Source organism: Panthera pardus, unplaced genomic scaffold, assembly GCF_024362965.1.
Source record: "Panthera pardus isolate Hobbes unplaced genomic scaffold, ASM2436296v1 HiC_scaffold_6, whole genome shotgun sequence".
Taxonomy (NCBI): Eukaryota; Metazoa; Chordata; class Mammalia; order Carnivora; family Felidae; genus Panthera; species Panthera pardus.
Genome location: NW_026526991.1, coordinates 85,405,705 through 85,424,524, shown reverse-complemented (window position 1 = coordinate 85,424,524; position 18,820 = coordinate 85,405,705). Strand labels below are relative to the sequence as shown.

The 18,820-nt window shown below is 38.2% G+C and overlaps 1 protein-coding gene across 1 annotated transcript in view; it reads left to right on the top strand.

The window, feature by feature from the left end:
* The first annotated feature begins 1,436 nt into the window (after window positions 1–1,436).
* ETNK1 (ethanolamine kinase 1) overlaps window positions 1,437–18,820 on the top strand; it is a 66,996-nt gene continuing 49,612 nt past the window's right edge. Inside the window, exon 1 of the mRNA XM_019452226.2 lies at window positions 1,437–1,859. Coding sequence (XP_019307771.1) covers window positions 1,704–1,859 — 156 coding nt within the window. The 5' untranslated portion in view covers window positions 1,437–1,703. The remainder of the gene's footprint in view (window positions 1,860–18,820) is intronic.

Sequence of the window (18,820 nt, the reverse complement as noted above, 5' to 3'; positions counted from 1 at the left end):
CTATTGTTTATTGTAGTACATAATTTAAAAAAATATCTGGAAAATGTGGATTCAACTCCCTTGCTGTATTATAATACTGTATTTTCTTTTTTCAGTTTATTTTTATTTTTTAAATTTTAAAAATTTTATTTTTGAGAGAGACAGAGACGTGAGTGAGGAAGGGGCAGAGAGAGAGGGAAGGAGAGAGAATCCCAAGCAGGTTCCACACTGCCAGCACAGAACCTGATGCAGGGCTCCAACTCATCAACTCATAAAACCATGAAATCATGTTGAGGCGAAATCAAGAGTCAGATGCCTAACCAACTGAGCCACCCAGGCGCCCCCCTTGTTTTTATTAAATTTAAGTTAGTTAACATATAGCATAGTGTTGGTTTCAGGAGCAGAACCCAGTGATTCATCACTTCTATATAACACCCAGTGCTATTTTCTTTTTCTTCTTTTTATGAATTTACCCTTATTGACAGTGAGCTATTTATTTTGTGATTTACAAAGCTAAATAGGTTCATTCTGAACAATCATTGTAAACTCATGTTAAGGAGGTAAACATTTGAATGTTAATTAAGCTGAATCCAGTTACTGATTTACCACTAATAAACATATTCACCATGTACTAAATGTTTCAGGGAAGACATAGATTAACAGATCATATCTCAGATCATTTTTCTCAATCATAATGAAGATTTGGAGGTCCCAATAAATTGTGGACTATCCAGTTTCCAATATTATCTTAACAGAGGAAATAGCTGCTACAAAACTTGAAGCTAAAAGTTTTAAGGTAGTTATTGTAAGGTCCATGCAGGAATACCCTGAAACAGGCGTGGAGCCACTGTAAGTGCTGAGTCTCAAAACCATTTTTCTTCCCTAACCTTTCATCTTCATCCTAGACTATAACCTGTTTTTCCTGGCTCTGAATAATTCAGTATGGTTAAACATCTGGCATCAAAAATAAATCTTTAAGTGTTGCCGTCTTTACACAAATATCGTAAGTTTGTCCCAAATACCATGACTTCTGTATACTGTTTGCCCACCCAACTGTGTGGTCGCCAGGACAGAGCGGCTTCGAGATCAAGGCGAGCCAGTTAATCTCCCATGCCCATATTCCGGCCAAATTCAAAGGCTGATCTGGGGGTTACTTCAGGGCACGTTCCTCGCTTCCGAGAAAAACTCAGTCATAACTCAAATTCAGACCCCAAAAGCCCCCGATCATGTGATCTAAAGCTTCACAGCCTTTCGAGTCTTCGCAGAGCTCAGGCGCATTCCGGAAGAGGAGCCTGCGTTTTCAGATTAAAAGCTAGCGGGACGAGCTTTAGACGACCTAGGTACCGAGCTAGCTGCAGTCGCCCATTGTGCTTGGGGGCTAGAAAGTCGTCTTCAGCCAACTGACGCAGGCGGAGGCCCCGCCCTGCGCGTGACGCTAGCGTCAGGCCAGTCCCGGCATGCTTCGCGGCCGCCGGCGGTGGAGAGCAGGCGAGCGGAATTTTTCCCGTGAACATCTCCGGCTCAGTTCAGCTGCTGTTCAGACCTGGGTCGGTGAGAGTGTCGTGTCCAGCCGTTTTCCTACTGCTCGCCCGTCAGTCTGAGCGCCCCTAGCCCTCCCGCGAGGGCGCCCCGGGACGGAAGGATCCACCAGCCTGTCGGCGCCCGCCGTTCTCGTGGTCGCCGTCGCCGTCGTCGTGGTGGTAGTCTCTGCCGTCGCCTGGGCCATGGCCAATTACATCCACGTTCCGCCCGGCTCCCCGGAGGTGCCCAAGTTGGACGTCACGGTTCAGGATCAGGAGGAGCAGCGTTGCCGGGAGGGGGCCCTCAGCCTCCTGCGACACCTGCGGCCGCATTGGGACCCTCAAGAGGTGACCCTGCAGGTAACGCCCACATCTCAGTACGGGGTCTCTCACTGCCCAGACTCGGCCCCGGGGGGTTCTCACAATCCCTTTAGTTCTCTGTCGACCCGAGAACGCCTTTTTCCTCAGTCCTCTGGGAAGTGACCCTGTGTTTCCTCCATCAAACCTGGGAAGGTCACTCCCCCTTCCTTCACAATTGCTTAGCGAGGTTGTCCTTAGGGCAGATTTTCTTTCTGGAAGCAGCTACGTAAGTGACGCACCCATTCACACCGGGAAAATCCCTGTTGATAGTTGCCCCTCCTCCCACTCCCCTGGCCTTTCTAACTGCAAAAGGAACCTTTTCCATTCCCCTTGCTAGGGGGTCCTCTTCTGTCGTCTCTAGTTACCTTCTCTCCTTACTTGGATAATGCTTTAATTAATTCATCTGGTCTTTTCCTTCCTCTTCCCACCCCTCCCCCCACCCCCTTCCCCCCTTCCCCCACCCCCTTCCCCCCACCCCCTTTCCCCCGCCCGTACCCCCACCCCCTCCCCCACCCCGTTCCCCTTGCCCCACCCCCTTCCTCTCCCTCCCCCCACTTTGCCTGCCACCCCTCCTGCCGGATAACTCCCCTGGAGGTCTCACCCTGCATTATCGTCTCGAACCTTCGGAATGGCGAGAGTATTCGATTTCAGAGTAATAACCATGGTCAGGCATTACTCGATTGAGTTCTTAGGTAGCTCTACACATATTTTATTTGAATCGGTGTTTCTGAATTTTTTTATTCGTCTTAGTAGCAATGTCTGATGTTAGGTCGATCAGTGTGTCATATTGGTAGACAAAAATTGGGAGAAAAATCTTTAGAGATCTAGGCGTTTTCTAATAACTTATTTCTAATAAGGTATGATTTAGTATACATGACATTTTGAATATTAATTTAACTTTTAGAGTTTCGGGATCTGTGACAACGAACCTCCATTTTCCTTGCATACACACATGAAAGTCAATGATTTTGAAGGCTGAGGTATTTGGAATTTGTTCAGATCTGTTTAAGAGGTAGCCAAATCATCTGGTTTGTTTTGTTGACTAATTTATTCATTAGTGTTATTGACTTAACAGTATTTCAGATTCTTTGCTAAAGTAGTCACCTATACAAAGATGAATAAAACATGAACAGTGCTCTAGGGCCCCGGAACAGTTCCTGACACTTGGGCTTTCAGGAGTGTTAGTTTCAGTTCTTGTTGACTAGAAGAGTTTTGAGCAGATTAAAAGGACTCATGTGTTTTAGGAAAACAATTATTCGGAATTTTGAAATTTTAAGGGAGCGTTAGCCAACTAAACAGGACATAGTGACTCCAAAATGATTTTCATGTGTTATTAAAAAAAATTAATATGCTATATTTCCTTTAATTAAAAAAGTTAAATTAGTTCAAACTTCCAAAATTGAACCTTCCAATTGAAACTCAGAACTCCTTATTTTATTAACTTATTTGTAGTTTATTACAGAAAATTTTTATATTTATTAAAATGATTTATACTCTGAAAGTCAATTATAAACTAAGCATACGAATTAAAGACAGTGCTGCTTCCTGGGAAACTTTGGTGCTGGCAAACTATGCTACTTTTTAAGTAGAGAATTTAAAGTTTTAAGCCTGAGACTCGTGTTTCTGTTGGTGTATTTGTCTGTAGAACAGTAAAAATAGCTATCCTGTGGTACCAGTGTTCCAGATTGTGAATTAGGTGATCTATATATTTTATCACTTAATCCTACAAACAACACTATTAGGTACTTTTTTTTTCTTTTTTTTTTAGGTGGAATTAGTGAGATAAAGCCAGGGTATAGGTAAAAAAGGGACAAAATGGGAACTTTTTGGTTATTGGAAAGTACTTGGGATTGACTCTTGCCTTTTATCTACATAGCAACTTTAGACTTTAAGACCTTTGCACTCATAATCCAAATTTCTAATATACTTGTCAGTGAAGATAAATACTACCAGGGGTGCCTGGGTGGCTCAGTCGGTTAAGTGACCCACTTCGGCTCAGGTCATGATCTCTTGGTTTGTGAGTTTGAGCCCCGCATCGGGCTCTGTGCTGACAGCTCGTAGCCTGAAGCCTGCTTCAGATTCTGTGTCTCCCTCTCTCTCTTCTCCTCCCCTGTTCATACTCTGTTTCTGTCTCTCAAAACTGAATAAATGTTAAAAAAAATTAAAAAAAAAAAAGGTAAATACTACCACTTACTTTGCTGTAAGGATGATTATTAGAAATATAATCATTCCAGGAGCAAACAACTCTTTTGATTAGAAAGTCTGACTTGGTGGTTATTTATTGGTGGTTTCTGAACCTGGGAAAATCTGACTCCCATATTCCGTCATTCTAAACTCTTCTTTACTTTTTAAAAATTTTTTTTAAGATTTTAAAGTAATTTCTACACCCATTGTGGGGCGAACTCAGAACCCTGAGATCAAGAGTGACCAACTGAGCTAGCTAGATGCCCCTCTAAACTCTTCTTTATGATGCTTTAGGATTTCTTTAGTAAATCTCAATGGGAATATTTCTTTCGAGATTTGCTTTTATTTCCTTTGAAGTATAAAGATAATCATTCACATTTCAGAAGGGAAGTATGTATCATATGGTCAACAGATCAATACTGGTATGTAGCCCATTTTTTTCTAAAATTTTTATGTAATGAAAATATGCTTTAAACATACCTTACAGGCTAAGTCTACTAACACTTTACTTGACGATTACTCATGTTAGCTGAACTGTTCAGAATATATTGGAAAATCCAGAAGCCAGCAAAAAAGACTTTGATGCAGTCAAAATGATATAGGGCCCAGTCTTTGCTCAGAACTTAAGAGACACATGGAATGCTGTATCTCATTTTAGATGGGATTTTAACAAGTTAAGTTTTTGGTTTTCCTATTCATACAAAATTGAAAGAACAAAGTATAAAAGGGGTGGTGAGCTTTTTGGAGTGTACTGTACTGCCCTAGAGTAGATAGAGTACATTTGAAACAATAATACCAGTCAGTGCTTTTTATTTCATAATATTTTACTGAAATTCCTAATCAGATGGGGAAGATAAATAAAGTCATAATGTAGTGTTTTTAGAATGAACATTCATATTAATATGCAAAGATTACAGAAGAACATTTAAAAAGCATACGGTTTTTTCCCTTTTGTACTACAAGTTTTTCCATGTTTTTGGATGCATAGTTTTGAAATCCCCCCCTTTTTTTAAGCATACATGGACTGTCTTGGAAACCAGTGCTGTGTTTGGTTTGTAGCTACATAGCAGTTTCCATATCCCCTTTCTTCTCTTTATCTAGCCATGTTGGAAATGGTTACTAAAATAGTCTATTAAAAATCTATAAGCCTTCTTATTTTAATATCAATATTTGATATTTAGTATTCTTTTAAATGAAGAATCAAAACATATATATATATATAGAGAGAGAGAGAGAGAGTTCTATTAAGCTGTGTCTTTACTGTTCTAACTTAATTCTCCCCCACCCCTTTTTTTTAAGGTATAGTTGACACACAATGTTATGTTAGTTTCAGGTATTTCTTTTATTTTTTTTTTTAAGTTTATTTATTTTGAGAACGTACCCCCAAGAGCTTGCATGTGCAAGCAGGGGAGGGGCAGAGAGAGAATCCCAAGCAGGCTGTACACTATCAGCACAAGAGTCCCATAGTAGGCTGGAACTCCCAAACGGAAGTGTGAGATCATGACCCAAGCCGAAATTAAGAGTTCAGCGAAATTAAGAGTTCAACGCTCAACCGACTGAGCCACCTGGGCTTTTTATTTTTTTATTTTTTTATTTTTTATTTTTTATTGTATGCATTTATTTTGAGAGAAGGAGAGATAGTTTGTATTGAGAGCAAGTGTGAGCCAGGATGGGGTAGAGAAAGTAAAGTATTTGATGGGTGGTAGGCCCTAAGACTCTGTTGACTCTGTTGACTGTGGCTAAGAGAGATGTATGATGTTTGATAGGCTCCTATCAAAGATGTGTAATTTAAACAAAATTTTGTTTTAATGTTTATTTTTGAGAGAGATACAGAGTGTGAACGGGGGAGGGGCAGAGAGAGGGAGACACAGAATGTGAAGGAGGTTCCAGGCTCTGAGGTTTCAGCACAGAGCCCGACGCAGAGCTCCATCCCATGACCCGTGAGATTATGACCTGAGCCAAAGTTGGATGCCTAACTGACTGAGCCGCCCAGGAGCCCTTAATTTTTTTTTTTTTTCTTTTAAAGTAATCTCCAACCAATGTGGGGCTTGAACTCATGACTCTGAGAGCAAGAGACCCTGAGCCAGCTAGGCTTCCCAAAGATGAATGTTTGATAGGCTCCCATGTCTTTTATTAAAAGATGGGACTAAAAAGTCAGAAGCCTAATACGCTAGTTCATTTTCAGGTATTAACAGCTGTCTGATTTGGACTAAACAAGTAACTTGACCTGTTTTGGAGGGCTTCAGCATAATGTGGTAAAAAGAGGATGGTTTTTGAATCCTGATACCAGCTATTTGTAACCTTTGGCAAGTTTTTAAATCTCTGAAACAGGATTTTTATCTACCTTGGAAAGCAGCAGACTGATAGAAAATAGTAGAATTTACTACTTAATACTACTTTATTACTAATAGTAATTTTACTACTAGCACCAGTTTTTACTACTTTACTACTAATAGAATATCCTAAGAAATGCATAAAGTTCTGCGTGGTATATTTTAGTACTACGTGCTTCCAACTTTTCCCCTCCCATCTCCCCCAGCACCCTCCCCCATTTGTAAGTGGAATAATTCATCTGAATTGTAAGCTCCTAAAATTCAGTAATTCTTTTTTTTTTTTTTAATTTTTTAAAAATGTTTTTATTTATTTTTGAGACAGAGAGAGAGCATGAACGAACGGGGGAGGGTCAGAGAGAGAGGGAGACACAGAATCTGAAACAGGCTCCATCCAGGCTTTGAGCGGTCAGCACAGAGCCTGACGCGGGGCACGAACCCATGGACCATGAGATCATGACCTGAGCTGAAGTCGGACACCTAACCGACTGAGCCACCCAGGCGCCCCTAAAATTCAGTAATTCTGACATACATTTTTTGTAACAGGCACGATGCTATTTTATAACCTTTTTTTAAAAATATTTTTCAAGTTTGTTTATTGTGAGAGAGAGCGGGGGAGGGGGAGAGAGAGAATCCCAAGCAGGCTCCACACTGTCAGCACAGAGCCCAATGTGAGGTTCGAACTCATGTATTGCGTGATCATGACTGGAGCTGAAATCAAGGGTCAGACGTTTAACTGATTCAGCCCCCCGCCCCCCACCCCAGCCCTAGCATGATATTAACTTTAAGCAGCATCCTTTTGTACAACTAACTAACAAAAGGTAGGCATGGGAAAATGTAGAAGGGAACGCTTCCTAGAGGAGGGGATACCTGAACTTGAAGCTTTGAAGGAAACATGTGGTCAGATGGAATGGGGAAGCATTTCTGGGCAATGAAAAAAACTACTTTCACAAAGCTAGACTATAAGGGAGAAAGAACAAAGCTAGACTGAATATTTTGGGCCAAGTGGAGTGTGAACAAGAAAAGTAGGACTGATTTTTGAGAAAGGGAGTTGTTAGATATGAAGGTTTTGTGCTTCATTAAGGAGGTGATATTTTATTATCTAGGACATAATGGAAGCCATTGAATGTTTTTAAGGAGGTGAGTTATAGCATGTATTTTTTAAAAGCAGTAGCAGGCTATATTGAAGGCAACTGTAGTTGAATGAGATGTTTTGAATTGGGGAATAAGTGATCCACTTAGGACATTGGTTTTGAAACTAGTGGTTACCCCATATGAATAGAACGCTAAGTCAGCAGAGTGGATTGAAACTACTACAGTTTAAAAAGATGAGTTAAAATAGGATGCAATAGGATAGATCAGAGAGTCTTGCAAATAATAAGGTGAAGCTTTTTTCATATGAAAGTATGGTACTAAATTAGATGATAAATATATTTTTGTCTGAATATCACATTAAAAAATGTTGGAGAAAAACTTAACCTAGGAGGACTGTTAGTTCAGACAAGAGTTGCTGCTACTCAAATAAGGACGGTGGCCTTGGAGATGAAAATAAAGGGCAGATTGGGCATTCCGGAAAATAAATACGAAGGAGTTAATTGCTTGTTTGCAGGTGAGGGAACAGAGAAGCTTAAGGATTTTTTTTTTTGGGGTGACAAAGATAGGGAGGTAATAGAAGACCTATACTTAAGGAATCAGAGGCTAGATATCTCACTTGAGAAATATTTTGTCTTCTGAGGAGTTATTTTGCTCTTTGATATAATAGATGGGCTGTAAATAAATTTTTATCATCCTTTTAAAAATCGTGAGATATAATAAACATACAGAAAAATCTATGAAACGTAAATTTTTTTGTAGAACAAATACTGTGTAACCCAAACCATGGTAAAGAAAATATCAGCAACCCAGAATATCTCCATTTTACTTCCTGGTCCTAATCTCTCCCTCCCTCTAGTGGTAGTCACAATAACAGGTTTTTGTTTTTTTTTAAATGTTTATTTATTTTTGAGAGAGAGAGACAGAGCATGAGTGGAGGACAGGTAGAGAGAGAGGGAGACACAGAATCTGAAGTAGGCTCCAGGCTCTGAGCTGTCAGCACAGCGCTAGAGGCAGGGCTTGAACTCATAAACCACAAGATCATGACCTAAGCTGAAGTCAGATGCTTAACCAACTGAGCCACCCAGGCACTCCACAATAGCAGTTTCTTTTCTTTTCTGTTTTTCTTTAGTAATTTTTTGCAAATCAACTCTGGAAAACAGTGTGGAGATTCCTCAAAAAATTAAAAATAGATGTACTCTATGACCCAGCAATAGCACTGCTAGGAATTTACCCAAGGGATACAGGAGTGCTGATGCATAGGGGCACTTGTACCCCAATGTTTATAGCAGCACTCTCAACAATAGCCAAATTATGGAAAGAGCCTAAATGTCCATCAACTGATGAATGAATAAAGAAATTGTGGTTTATATACACAATGGAGTACTACGTGGCAATGAGAAAGAATGAAATATGGCCCTTTGTAGCAACGTGGATGGAACTGGAGAGTGTGATGCTAAGTGAAATAAGCCATACAGAGAAATACATATACCATATGTTTTCACTCTTATGTGGATCCTGAGAAACTTAACAGAAACCCATGGGGGAGGGGAAGGAAAAAAAAAAGAGGTTAGAGTGGGAGAGAACCAAAGCATAAGACTCTTAAAAACTGAGAACAAACAGGGTGGATGGAGGGTGGGAGGGAGGGGAGGGTGGGTGATGGGTATTGAAGAGGGCACCTTTTGGGATGAGCACTGGGTGTTGTATGGAAACCAGTTTGACAATAAATTTCATATATTGAAAAAAAATTTTTTTTGCAAGTCAGTACTATGAGAAAATAACATACTGAGTGTATGAATTTCCTTTTATAAGGGACATGAATGTGAAATAATTTAGTTTTACTACAAAGATATATCACAGTATTGAAAGTTTGAATAGGGAGAAAAACCATTTCTGATCCATATTTTATGAAAAAAAATCAGTTGTTTTTTCATTACCTTCTTTTGCATAGTTAGGATCATACCAAGTATATAATTTTGTAGTCCTTTTTTTTATGCGGCCTTTCACTTTCCCGTGTTTGTATAATATTGACTATAATTTTTGATAGCCATAAATATAATATTTGGTCATGTTGAACATCATGTTCCTGAATTATTAAAATGAAGTTTAAAAATTTTTGAAGAGCTGTGCCTGGGTGGCTCAGTCAGTTAAGTGACTGACTTCAGCTCAGGTCATGATCTCACGGTTCCTCAGTTCGAGCCCCAGTCGGGATTGCTGCTTGTCAGTGCAGAACCTGCCTCAGATTCTCTCTCTCCCTCTCTCTCTGCCCCTCCCCTGTGCGCGCTCGCTCTCTCTCTCTCTCTCTCTCTCTCAATAAAAACCAAACAAACCAACATAAATTGTGAGGAGTATAAACTAGAAAATTAGAAAGGTTCATATACTGTCTAAACGTGTTGGTTTTGTTTAAAAAAAAACAAATAATATGTTCTTAATAAAATATTTAAAAAATATACAAGACTATGTAAAATGAAAAGTAAACTCAACTTCCAACTTCCATTCATTCTCCCCAAAGTAATTTTGTGAGCAGTTTTTTTGAACTTCTAAAAAATCAGATTATGGGTTTATCCAGGCACATATTACCTATATTAATAAATATTAGTAAGTATAACTATATCCCTTTTGTAATGCAACAGAGTTATTCTATATCTTGGATTTTAAAATAATATATCTTAGGCATCCTCCTGTGTCAGTATATGTAATCTACCTCATATTTTTTAACCTTTTTTTTTTAAATTTTTTAAAAATAATCTCTACACCCAACATGGGACTTGAGCTCATGACCCTGAGATCAAGAGTTTCATGGTCCATCCACTGAGCCAGCCAGGCACCCCCTGCCTCATATTTTTTAAACAACATTGAATCATTTGTATTTTTTTCACGTTAAAGTAGTATTGCATGAACTGCTCCTATACATATGTTTTGGATAACTTTTCTAAGTATATCCATAGAATAAGTTCTTACTAGTGGAATTAAAAAGTTAAAAACTGTGTGCCAGTTACGGGTATAGTACGTGGGCTTTATTTCAAAGAATTGGCTCATGTACTTGTAGAGGCTGGTAAGTCTGAAATACAGGGCAGGATAGTAGGCTAGAAACTTAGGTAGGAGTTGATGCTGTCATCTTAAGGTAGAATTTCTTCAGGAAAACTTAAAACTTGTTTTATTTTTATATATCTTAAACTGATTGGATGAAGCCCACCCTCATAACTGATTGTACAGGTTAAGTGTAGCTACTGTACCTTCACAGCTGCATCTAGATTAGTGTTTGAATGAGTGGGTATTACAGCCAATCCTAGTTGACTCATTAAACTGTCATGCTGTTTCTCACTTTCGTATTACCAAATTGTCACAAAAGTTGCATTAATTTATACTTCTCAATACAGTGTTGGAGAACACGATTTTCCTTATACCTTGTCCAATCCCTGATACTGAATTTAAAAATTTTTGCCAGTGGGATACATGAAAATGGTATTATTATTTTACTTCTAATTTTATTACTTTAGAAGACGATGGAATCCAAGGGTTTCTTCCACAAAACAATTAACTGATACGTATTAATTTCCATCTTTCTAGGCTTTTTAGTTGGTTTAGCAACCATTAGCTTAATAATTGAAACTTGCCTTTACTATTTTATTGGCATGAGAGTTTATTCATTTAAATTCAGTAGTTAACTGGTCATTCTAGACCATAAATACGTGTCAAAACAGGTTTCCTGTTTGGGATATTAAATCATTAGGACTAAAGGAGTTTCATAGTTGATATGTAGAATTTAATATTTTTACCATCTCAGGGTTTGTAGTTGCAGGACAGTGTCAAATATTGAAAGAAGTATTGAATTATGATTTGATGGTCTAAAGAAGACCTTCAGGTTTATTAATACCACTGTAGCTTTTAAGGTGTCAATAAAGTCATAATCTTGGGGCAGCTGAGTGGCTAAGTCGGTTAAGTGTTCAACTCTTGATTTCGACTCAGGTCATGATCTCACTAGGTGTGGAGCTTGCTTACGATTGTCTCTCCTTTCCCCTCTGCTTCTTCCCTGCTTGCACACTTGTGCTCTCACTCTTTCTGTCTTTCAAAAAAAAACCAAAAAAAAACCAAAAAAAAAGCCTCACAACTTCCATTGTGTTGGGGCAAATAGATTTGCCATCTGTCTTATCTTTCCACTTCCTAGTGAACCATTCTAATTTTCTTGGTATTATTCCTAAGACCCATAAAGGGAAGCTTTAGACAGCAAGTCTGATATAGCATCCTGAATGGTTTCTTGTGTTGGTAACAGTAAAGTTACATGGGGGACCCATATAGAAGGAGCCATCTTTTTTTTTTTATTAAATTTATTTATTTTAATAATAAATAAACAGGGGAGGGGCAGGGAGAGAAGGGGAGAGAATCCCAAGCAGGCTCCACACCAACATCGTGAGCGCAACACGGGGCTTGAACCCATGAACCATGAGATCATGACCTGAGCCAAAACAAAGAGTTGGACGCTTAACCAGTTGACGTACCCAGGTGCCCCATAAAAGAAGCCATCTTTATCATACAGTATTCATAGTGACCTGGGGGTGAGACATACTGAATATCTTGGTCACTGGAAAGCAAATCTAGTATGGTCTGTATATATAGCATATCAGCCACTTCATCTGGACTATTCCACTTTGCATGCAAAGGAGGGACAGAACACTTCCCCTTCTCAGGATAAACAACTTTCTAGCCACTTTCATTCATTGTACCAGGCTGGCACTCTTGTTTGGGTTAGTCACTGCCATTCAGGACTGTCAGTGAGCTGTGGATCCTGCATTAGCTCAAACATGGCATGGTCTTCATAGACTGCTCCTAACTTAACCATTCTTATGAGCCATGTTAATAAAGGTTCTTCAGGGAACCAGCTATATTGACCCCACTAAATAAGACAACTTTTACGCTATCTCCCCTGGTTTCAGTAGTTTCCTGACTTTATCTCTTCGTTACCTGAATCATTTTGGTAAACAGCTGTAAATCTGCTCAGTATGATTTTTCTGTTTTGTGATGGTTTTGAAGTGAGCAGTTCGATGTTGGATTGGATCAGTTGGAATCTGGCTCTATTTAACATCACAGCCCACCCTAAAACTGTCTTTAGCTTTCTGTTCTAGGTAGTATGCTAACAATAGCCAGGGAATTGTGCCTTTAGCCAGTTTCTTATTATTTTGCATTTTATTGTAGATTCAGTGATGAAACTCCTCTCAGGTTGGATCTATCTGCTAGGTTTCATTTACTTTTACCTCCTGTAACAGATGGCAGCACGCCTGCTGTTTGATACTGTGGGTGATTTGGCAAACACCTGGCATCAAGGATTTAGCCTCTAACGCCTTTTATTTTCTCCCCCCAAAATGCTTTAGCAATATTACACTGAGTCTAGGATCATGCTAGCAAATTTGATATCCTTGGAACAGATTAATAGTCATAATACCAGCTTTTAACCTGTTCTTCCATTGTGTGATTTTGGATAAGTAAGGGAATTTATGTCGGCCATAATTTTCTCATTCTACAAACTGAGCATTTCTGAGGTATTTTACAATCAGTCTATACATAAACAAACATTTATTGAATATGTCTGTGTTGTAGGCCATTGTTTCTCAATCCTTTTAATAATTATTCTCGAAACAAAAATTAAAATGAAATTAATTAAAAGCTTTGTTGATTTCTATCTAACAGAAATTATATACCAAAGAATAGGATTTTGTCAGGTAGTATTGAGCCACAAACCATTGTAATAGCTTTTTCTTGCTTCTTTGGTGATATCTGTGTTGAGAATGCATGTAATAGACTAAGAAATTTTATTTCATTTCATATATATGTATCCTTTGACTTCTGATGTGGTTATGTCCTGATAAACCCATTGTAAGTCAAAAATCCCCCAAATCGAAAATGCATTTAACACATGTAACCTACTGCACATCATAGCTTAGCTTAGCCTATCTTAAATGTGCCCGGAACACTGACATTTGCCTACAGTTGGGTAAAATCATCTAACAGAAAGACTATTTTATAATAAAGTGTTGAATATTGTATGTAATTTATTGAATACTGTACTGAAAGTGAAAAACAGAATGGTTGGGTGCAGAATGGTTGGAAGTGCATTGGTTGTTTATTGTCATGATCATGTGGTTGACTGAGAGCTGCAGCTGCTGTTAACTATCATCATGAGAGGATCAAACTGCATATCGCCAGCCCAAAATTCATATTCAAAGTATGGTTTCTTCCAAATGTGTATTGCTTTTACACCTTTGTAAAATTGGAAAATCGTTGAAGGTAATGAGAAGATTAACGTGAAAATACATTCCTCCCGCTCTGAATATTGTGTTAACTCTTTTTAATAAAAGTCTATTTATTGTTGATAAGTGATACACATAATAAAAAGCACACAATTCATCGAGTGTAGAACCTGATGAATTTTCCTACAAAATGACCATACCTGTGTAATAAGTATCCAGGTCAGGAAACAGATTTGGGGAAACAGTACCCCTGAATCTTCTTATGTTCCCTGAATCTTATGTTCCCCTGCAGTCATTATTCATCATCTCTCTCCCCAGCCAAAGATTACTCCTATCCTGATTTCTTACATCATAATTTTGTTTATGAATTTTTTAAATGGAATCATGTGGACTATTTTTGTTTTTTTGTTTTTGGGGCTGGATTTTGTTCAAATTTTGAGAGATTTATTCATGTATATATAGTTCTTACAATAACGTATTCCATTGTGAGAATGCACTTCAGTTTCTTTATTTCCTACTGTTGATGGACATTTGGGATGTTTTCAGTATTTGACTATTAAAAATTATGCTGTTACAAACATAATTATATATATTTTTGGTGAACGTAAATGACCCTTTCTGTTAGGTGAATAGTTAGACTTGCTAGGTCATCTGGCTTAAGTATTTTCAGCCTCACTACATATTTTCAGTTTTCCAAAGTGGTTGTGCCCAGTTATACCCATAATGGCAGTATATGATAGTTTCAGTGTGTTTCATTTTTACCAACAGCTGGTATTATTTGTCTTTATTTATTTTTTTTAAACGTTTATTTATTTTTGAGACAGAGAGAGACAGAGCATGAACAGGGGAGGGGCAGAGAGAGAGGGAGACACAGAATCCGAAACAGGCTCCAGGCTCTGAGCGGTCAGCACAGAGCCTGACGCGGGGCTCGAACTCACTGACGGTGAGATCATGACCTGAGTCGAAGTCGGACGCTCAACCGACCGAGCCACCCAGGCGCCCCTGTCTTTATTTTTATCATTCTTGTGGGCATTAGGGATACCTTATGGGTGTAATTTGCATTCTGCTGGTGGCTAAGGGCATCTTTTTTGTGTGTGTGCTGGATATTTGGATGTCTTCTATTTTGAGGTACCTGTTCAAATCTTTTGCTGATTTTTCAGTTTTTCCTTTGTGAAGATGTTCTTTATATGTTGTAGAGTTGAGTCCTTCTCTCTTCTTTTCTTTTTTTTTAATGTTTATTTATTTTTGAGACAGAGAGAGAGCATGAACGAGGGAGGGTCAGAGAGAGAGGGAGACACAGAATCTGAAGCAGGCTCCAGGCTCTGAGCTGTCAGCACAGAGCCCGACGCGGGGCTCGAACTCACAGGCTGTGAGATCATGACCTGAGCTGAAGTCGGCTGCTTAACCGACTGAGCCACCCAGGCGCCTCGAGTTGAGTCCTTTTCAAATAAATAAATATTACAATTATTGTCTGCCAAAATGTAGCTTGCACTTTCACTCTTAGTAGTATATTTGATAATCTTAAAACCAGTATTTCAATTTTTTTCCTTGTAGGTTGCTTGTTTTATGTCTTGAGATCTCTTCCTGTGTCAACCTCATTTTGTACAAGCTTTACTGTTTTGATATTTTATATCTTGATCTAGAATTGTGTATGATGTTAGGTAGAAGGGATCATGATTAATTTTTTTTCCATGTGGCTATCAGTTGACTCATTATTGTTTATTGAAAAGGCCATCTTTTCCCCATTATAGTGTCATCATTGTCATAAATCAGGTTGCATTGTATGTGGGCCAGGTTATGTTGTTCTGTCCCTTTGGTCTGTTTTATCTGTTGCGCTGGTACTGTACTATCTTGATTACTCTCAGGCTTTACTATGGTTGTTGGAAGCTGATATAATTACTGTAGTCCATGATACAGGGTTTTAACTTTGTTCTTTAAAATTTTCTTGACTATTCTTGACTTTTTAAATTGCCATATAAATTGCAGACTCAACTTTTCAATTTTCACAAAAGAAACTGCATGAGAGTTTGATACTTTGTGGACTCTATAGATTTTTGAGAAGTAAAATCATTAACAATATTGAGTCTCAAAATCCATAAACAAGGTATATCCCATTTATTTAGTCCTTTAATTTTTCTCCACATTTTTGCTTTTTGTTTTTAAACTTTAAAAAAAAATGTTTACTTTTTTGAGAGAGAGAGAGCACGAGTGGGGCAAGGGCAGTGAGATAGGGAGAGAATCCCGAGCAGGCTCTGCACTGATGGTGCTTGAACCCACAGACTGTGAAATCATGACCTGAGCCAAAGTCAAGAGTCAGATGTTCAACCAACTGAGCCACTCAGGCACCCCAAACTTTCTTTTTTTAAAGTTAACTCTGCCCCTAATGTGGGGCTTGTACTGATGACCCTAAGATGAAAAGTTGCATGTTCTATGGACTAAGCCAGCCAAGCATCCTAGGAAGTTTCATTTTATTCTTAGTTGCACATGTGTTTACCATACATGAGTGTTGATTTTATGGTATACTTTTTTTTTGCTTCTCATGATGATTGCATGATTTTCCTCCATTTTTCTGTTGAGCTGAATTACATTGATTTTTAAAAAAAAATTTTAATGTTGAAAACCTTTGCTTTTTAGAGTAAGCCCCATTTGGTTGTGATGTGTTCTCCTTTTTAAATATTTTATTAGTTATTGATATGTTTTTTTAAGTATCTATTTAAGTAATCTCTACACCCCATGTGGGGCTCAGACTCATGACCCCCAAGATCAAGGGTTGTATACTGTACCAACTGAGCCAGTCCAGTGTCCCTAGTTACTAATATTTTGATTGGAATTTTTGCAACTATGTTCATGAGAGTGGTCTTTATAATATTCTTGTAATGTCCTTGGCATGTTTTGATATCTTATTTTTTTTTTTTTTTAATTTTTTTTCAACGTTTTTTATTTATTTTTGGGACAGAGAGAGACAGAGCACGAACAGGGGAGGGGCAGAGAGAGAGGGAGACACAGAATCGGAAACAGGCTCCAGGCTCCGAGCCATCAGCCCAGAGCCTGACGCGGGGCTCGAACTCACGGACCAGACCGCGAGATCGTGACCTGGCTGAAGTCGGACGCTTAACCGACTGCGCCACCCAGGCGCCCCATATCTTATTGATAGTTTGTTTTCTTTTTTTTTTCCTTGATAGTTTTGCTTGGAAGTGATCAACCTTATCTTTAAAAATAAGTTATTGATGGTTGAATTTTTGTGTTTTATTGATAATTTTGCCCTTTTATTCTCTTTCTAATATATATATATATTTGAGGAATTACTTATCTAGCTTCTTGAGCTGGAAGCTTAGATCATTAATTTTATGCCTTTTTAATTTTTAATGTTTTTATTTACATGACCCTGCAAGCATCCACAAGTTTTGAAATGTTTTTGTTATCATTCAGTTCAGAATGTTTTTCGCTGAGCTAGTACTATCCTAAATATTTGACAAACAGTGCAAGATATGGTTCCTGAGAAAAGGAGCTCCATGAGATTTGTATTAGTTTTGTCCTTCCTCCATTGAGGTGAAAATTTACATTTCTAGTATATATCTAGTATATGTATCTAGTATATACCTAGTATATTTTACTGTATGTTTCAGAAGGTTCAGCACCATCTGAGTTTCCTGTAGGTTTATATATGAGGTGGGAACCATCCAAGGGCAAAAACCATTATCCATACATCTTTATTTAAAAAAAATATTTTTATTACTTCATTTTTGAGAGACAATGAGACAGCACAAGCGGGGGAGGGGCAGAGAGAGAAGGAGACGCAGAATCTGAAGGAGGCTCCAGGCTCTGACCAAGCATTCAGCACAGAGCCCCACGTGGGGTTGGAACCCACGAACCTTGTGATCGTGACCTGAGCTGAAGTCAGACACTTAACGGAATGAGCTACCTAGGTGCTCCTATCCATACATCTTTAAAGCCAGTGTTCTCCATTAAGAACACACTTTTAGCTAAACAAGTTGGGTTTAAGAGAGAACTTATACCACTAGGTAGGAATAGTAGGGATCTCAGTAAGTGGATGTTACAAAGGACTTAATAGGATTTGGGTTTGCTGATTTGGGAAAGTGTTCAAGTAGGCTAGGCTTTCCTCTGGATTTGGTGTTGTCAGGAAGTGGGGGCAAGTCTATGACTGGGGATATATTAATCTTATCTAAAGGACTGGAGGAATGAAGCAGGGCCAAAGCTGTGACTGAAAACGAAGAGCAGTCATTCATACTAGCCAAAATAGGGGGATATTTAGTCATTTTTGTGGTTTGAAAAAATTTTATGATTTTGTCTACATTCAGACATGATTACAGAGTGGCTTTGTTTTTGTCTTGAACCATCGTGGTCAGAGTGGCCTCATCTGATGTTGGTGTTCTGTGAAATTATTTATGTTCAATAGAACCTCAAGGCTTTACTGTGTGTGCCAGGTCAGTTCCTAGTTGTTGGGCTTCTTTTCTGTTAGTAATCTAATTTTTCAAATGTAAACTAGGCTCATTGCAGGAAAATGAAAGTGAGAAAACATACATAAACCAAAAGGAAAAAGTTTAGAGAAACAAAACAAAAAACACGATTTAACCTGTCTGCCTAATATTTTCTTGAATATCTTTGCAGACATTTCTATCCTTATTTATACATACAATATTTTTATAGATGTGAAGTGATATTATTCATGTATTTATTTTTTTACAAGAATTTATGGTTTATTATTTCGTTGGAAGTATGTAGTTATTGCACAGTAGAGGATGCTGGGGTTAGTTTCTCAGTCTTTGTTACAGTAAGTTGAAATATTTTATCGTACATCTGAAGTTACATAATAATGTATATGAATTGATATGACCTTGTAAGTAGACAGTATGCTTTTCAACACAGATTTTAATAAAATGATTTGCATTTAGTGTAAGTGCATATGCTTCTTGTCAATTCTACATACAATTTTGTGAAATCTAGGTGGAAAGCAATACTTGTATGTCTCTGCATACCTGAAAAAGTGTTTAAAATAAGCCTCTTTACTTAACTCATGTAATTTACCTGCATTATGTGAATAAGGATAATAGTCAAGTCTTGTATATAATAAAAAATATATATATATATA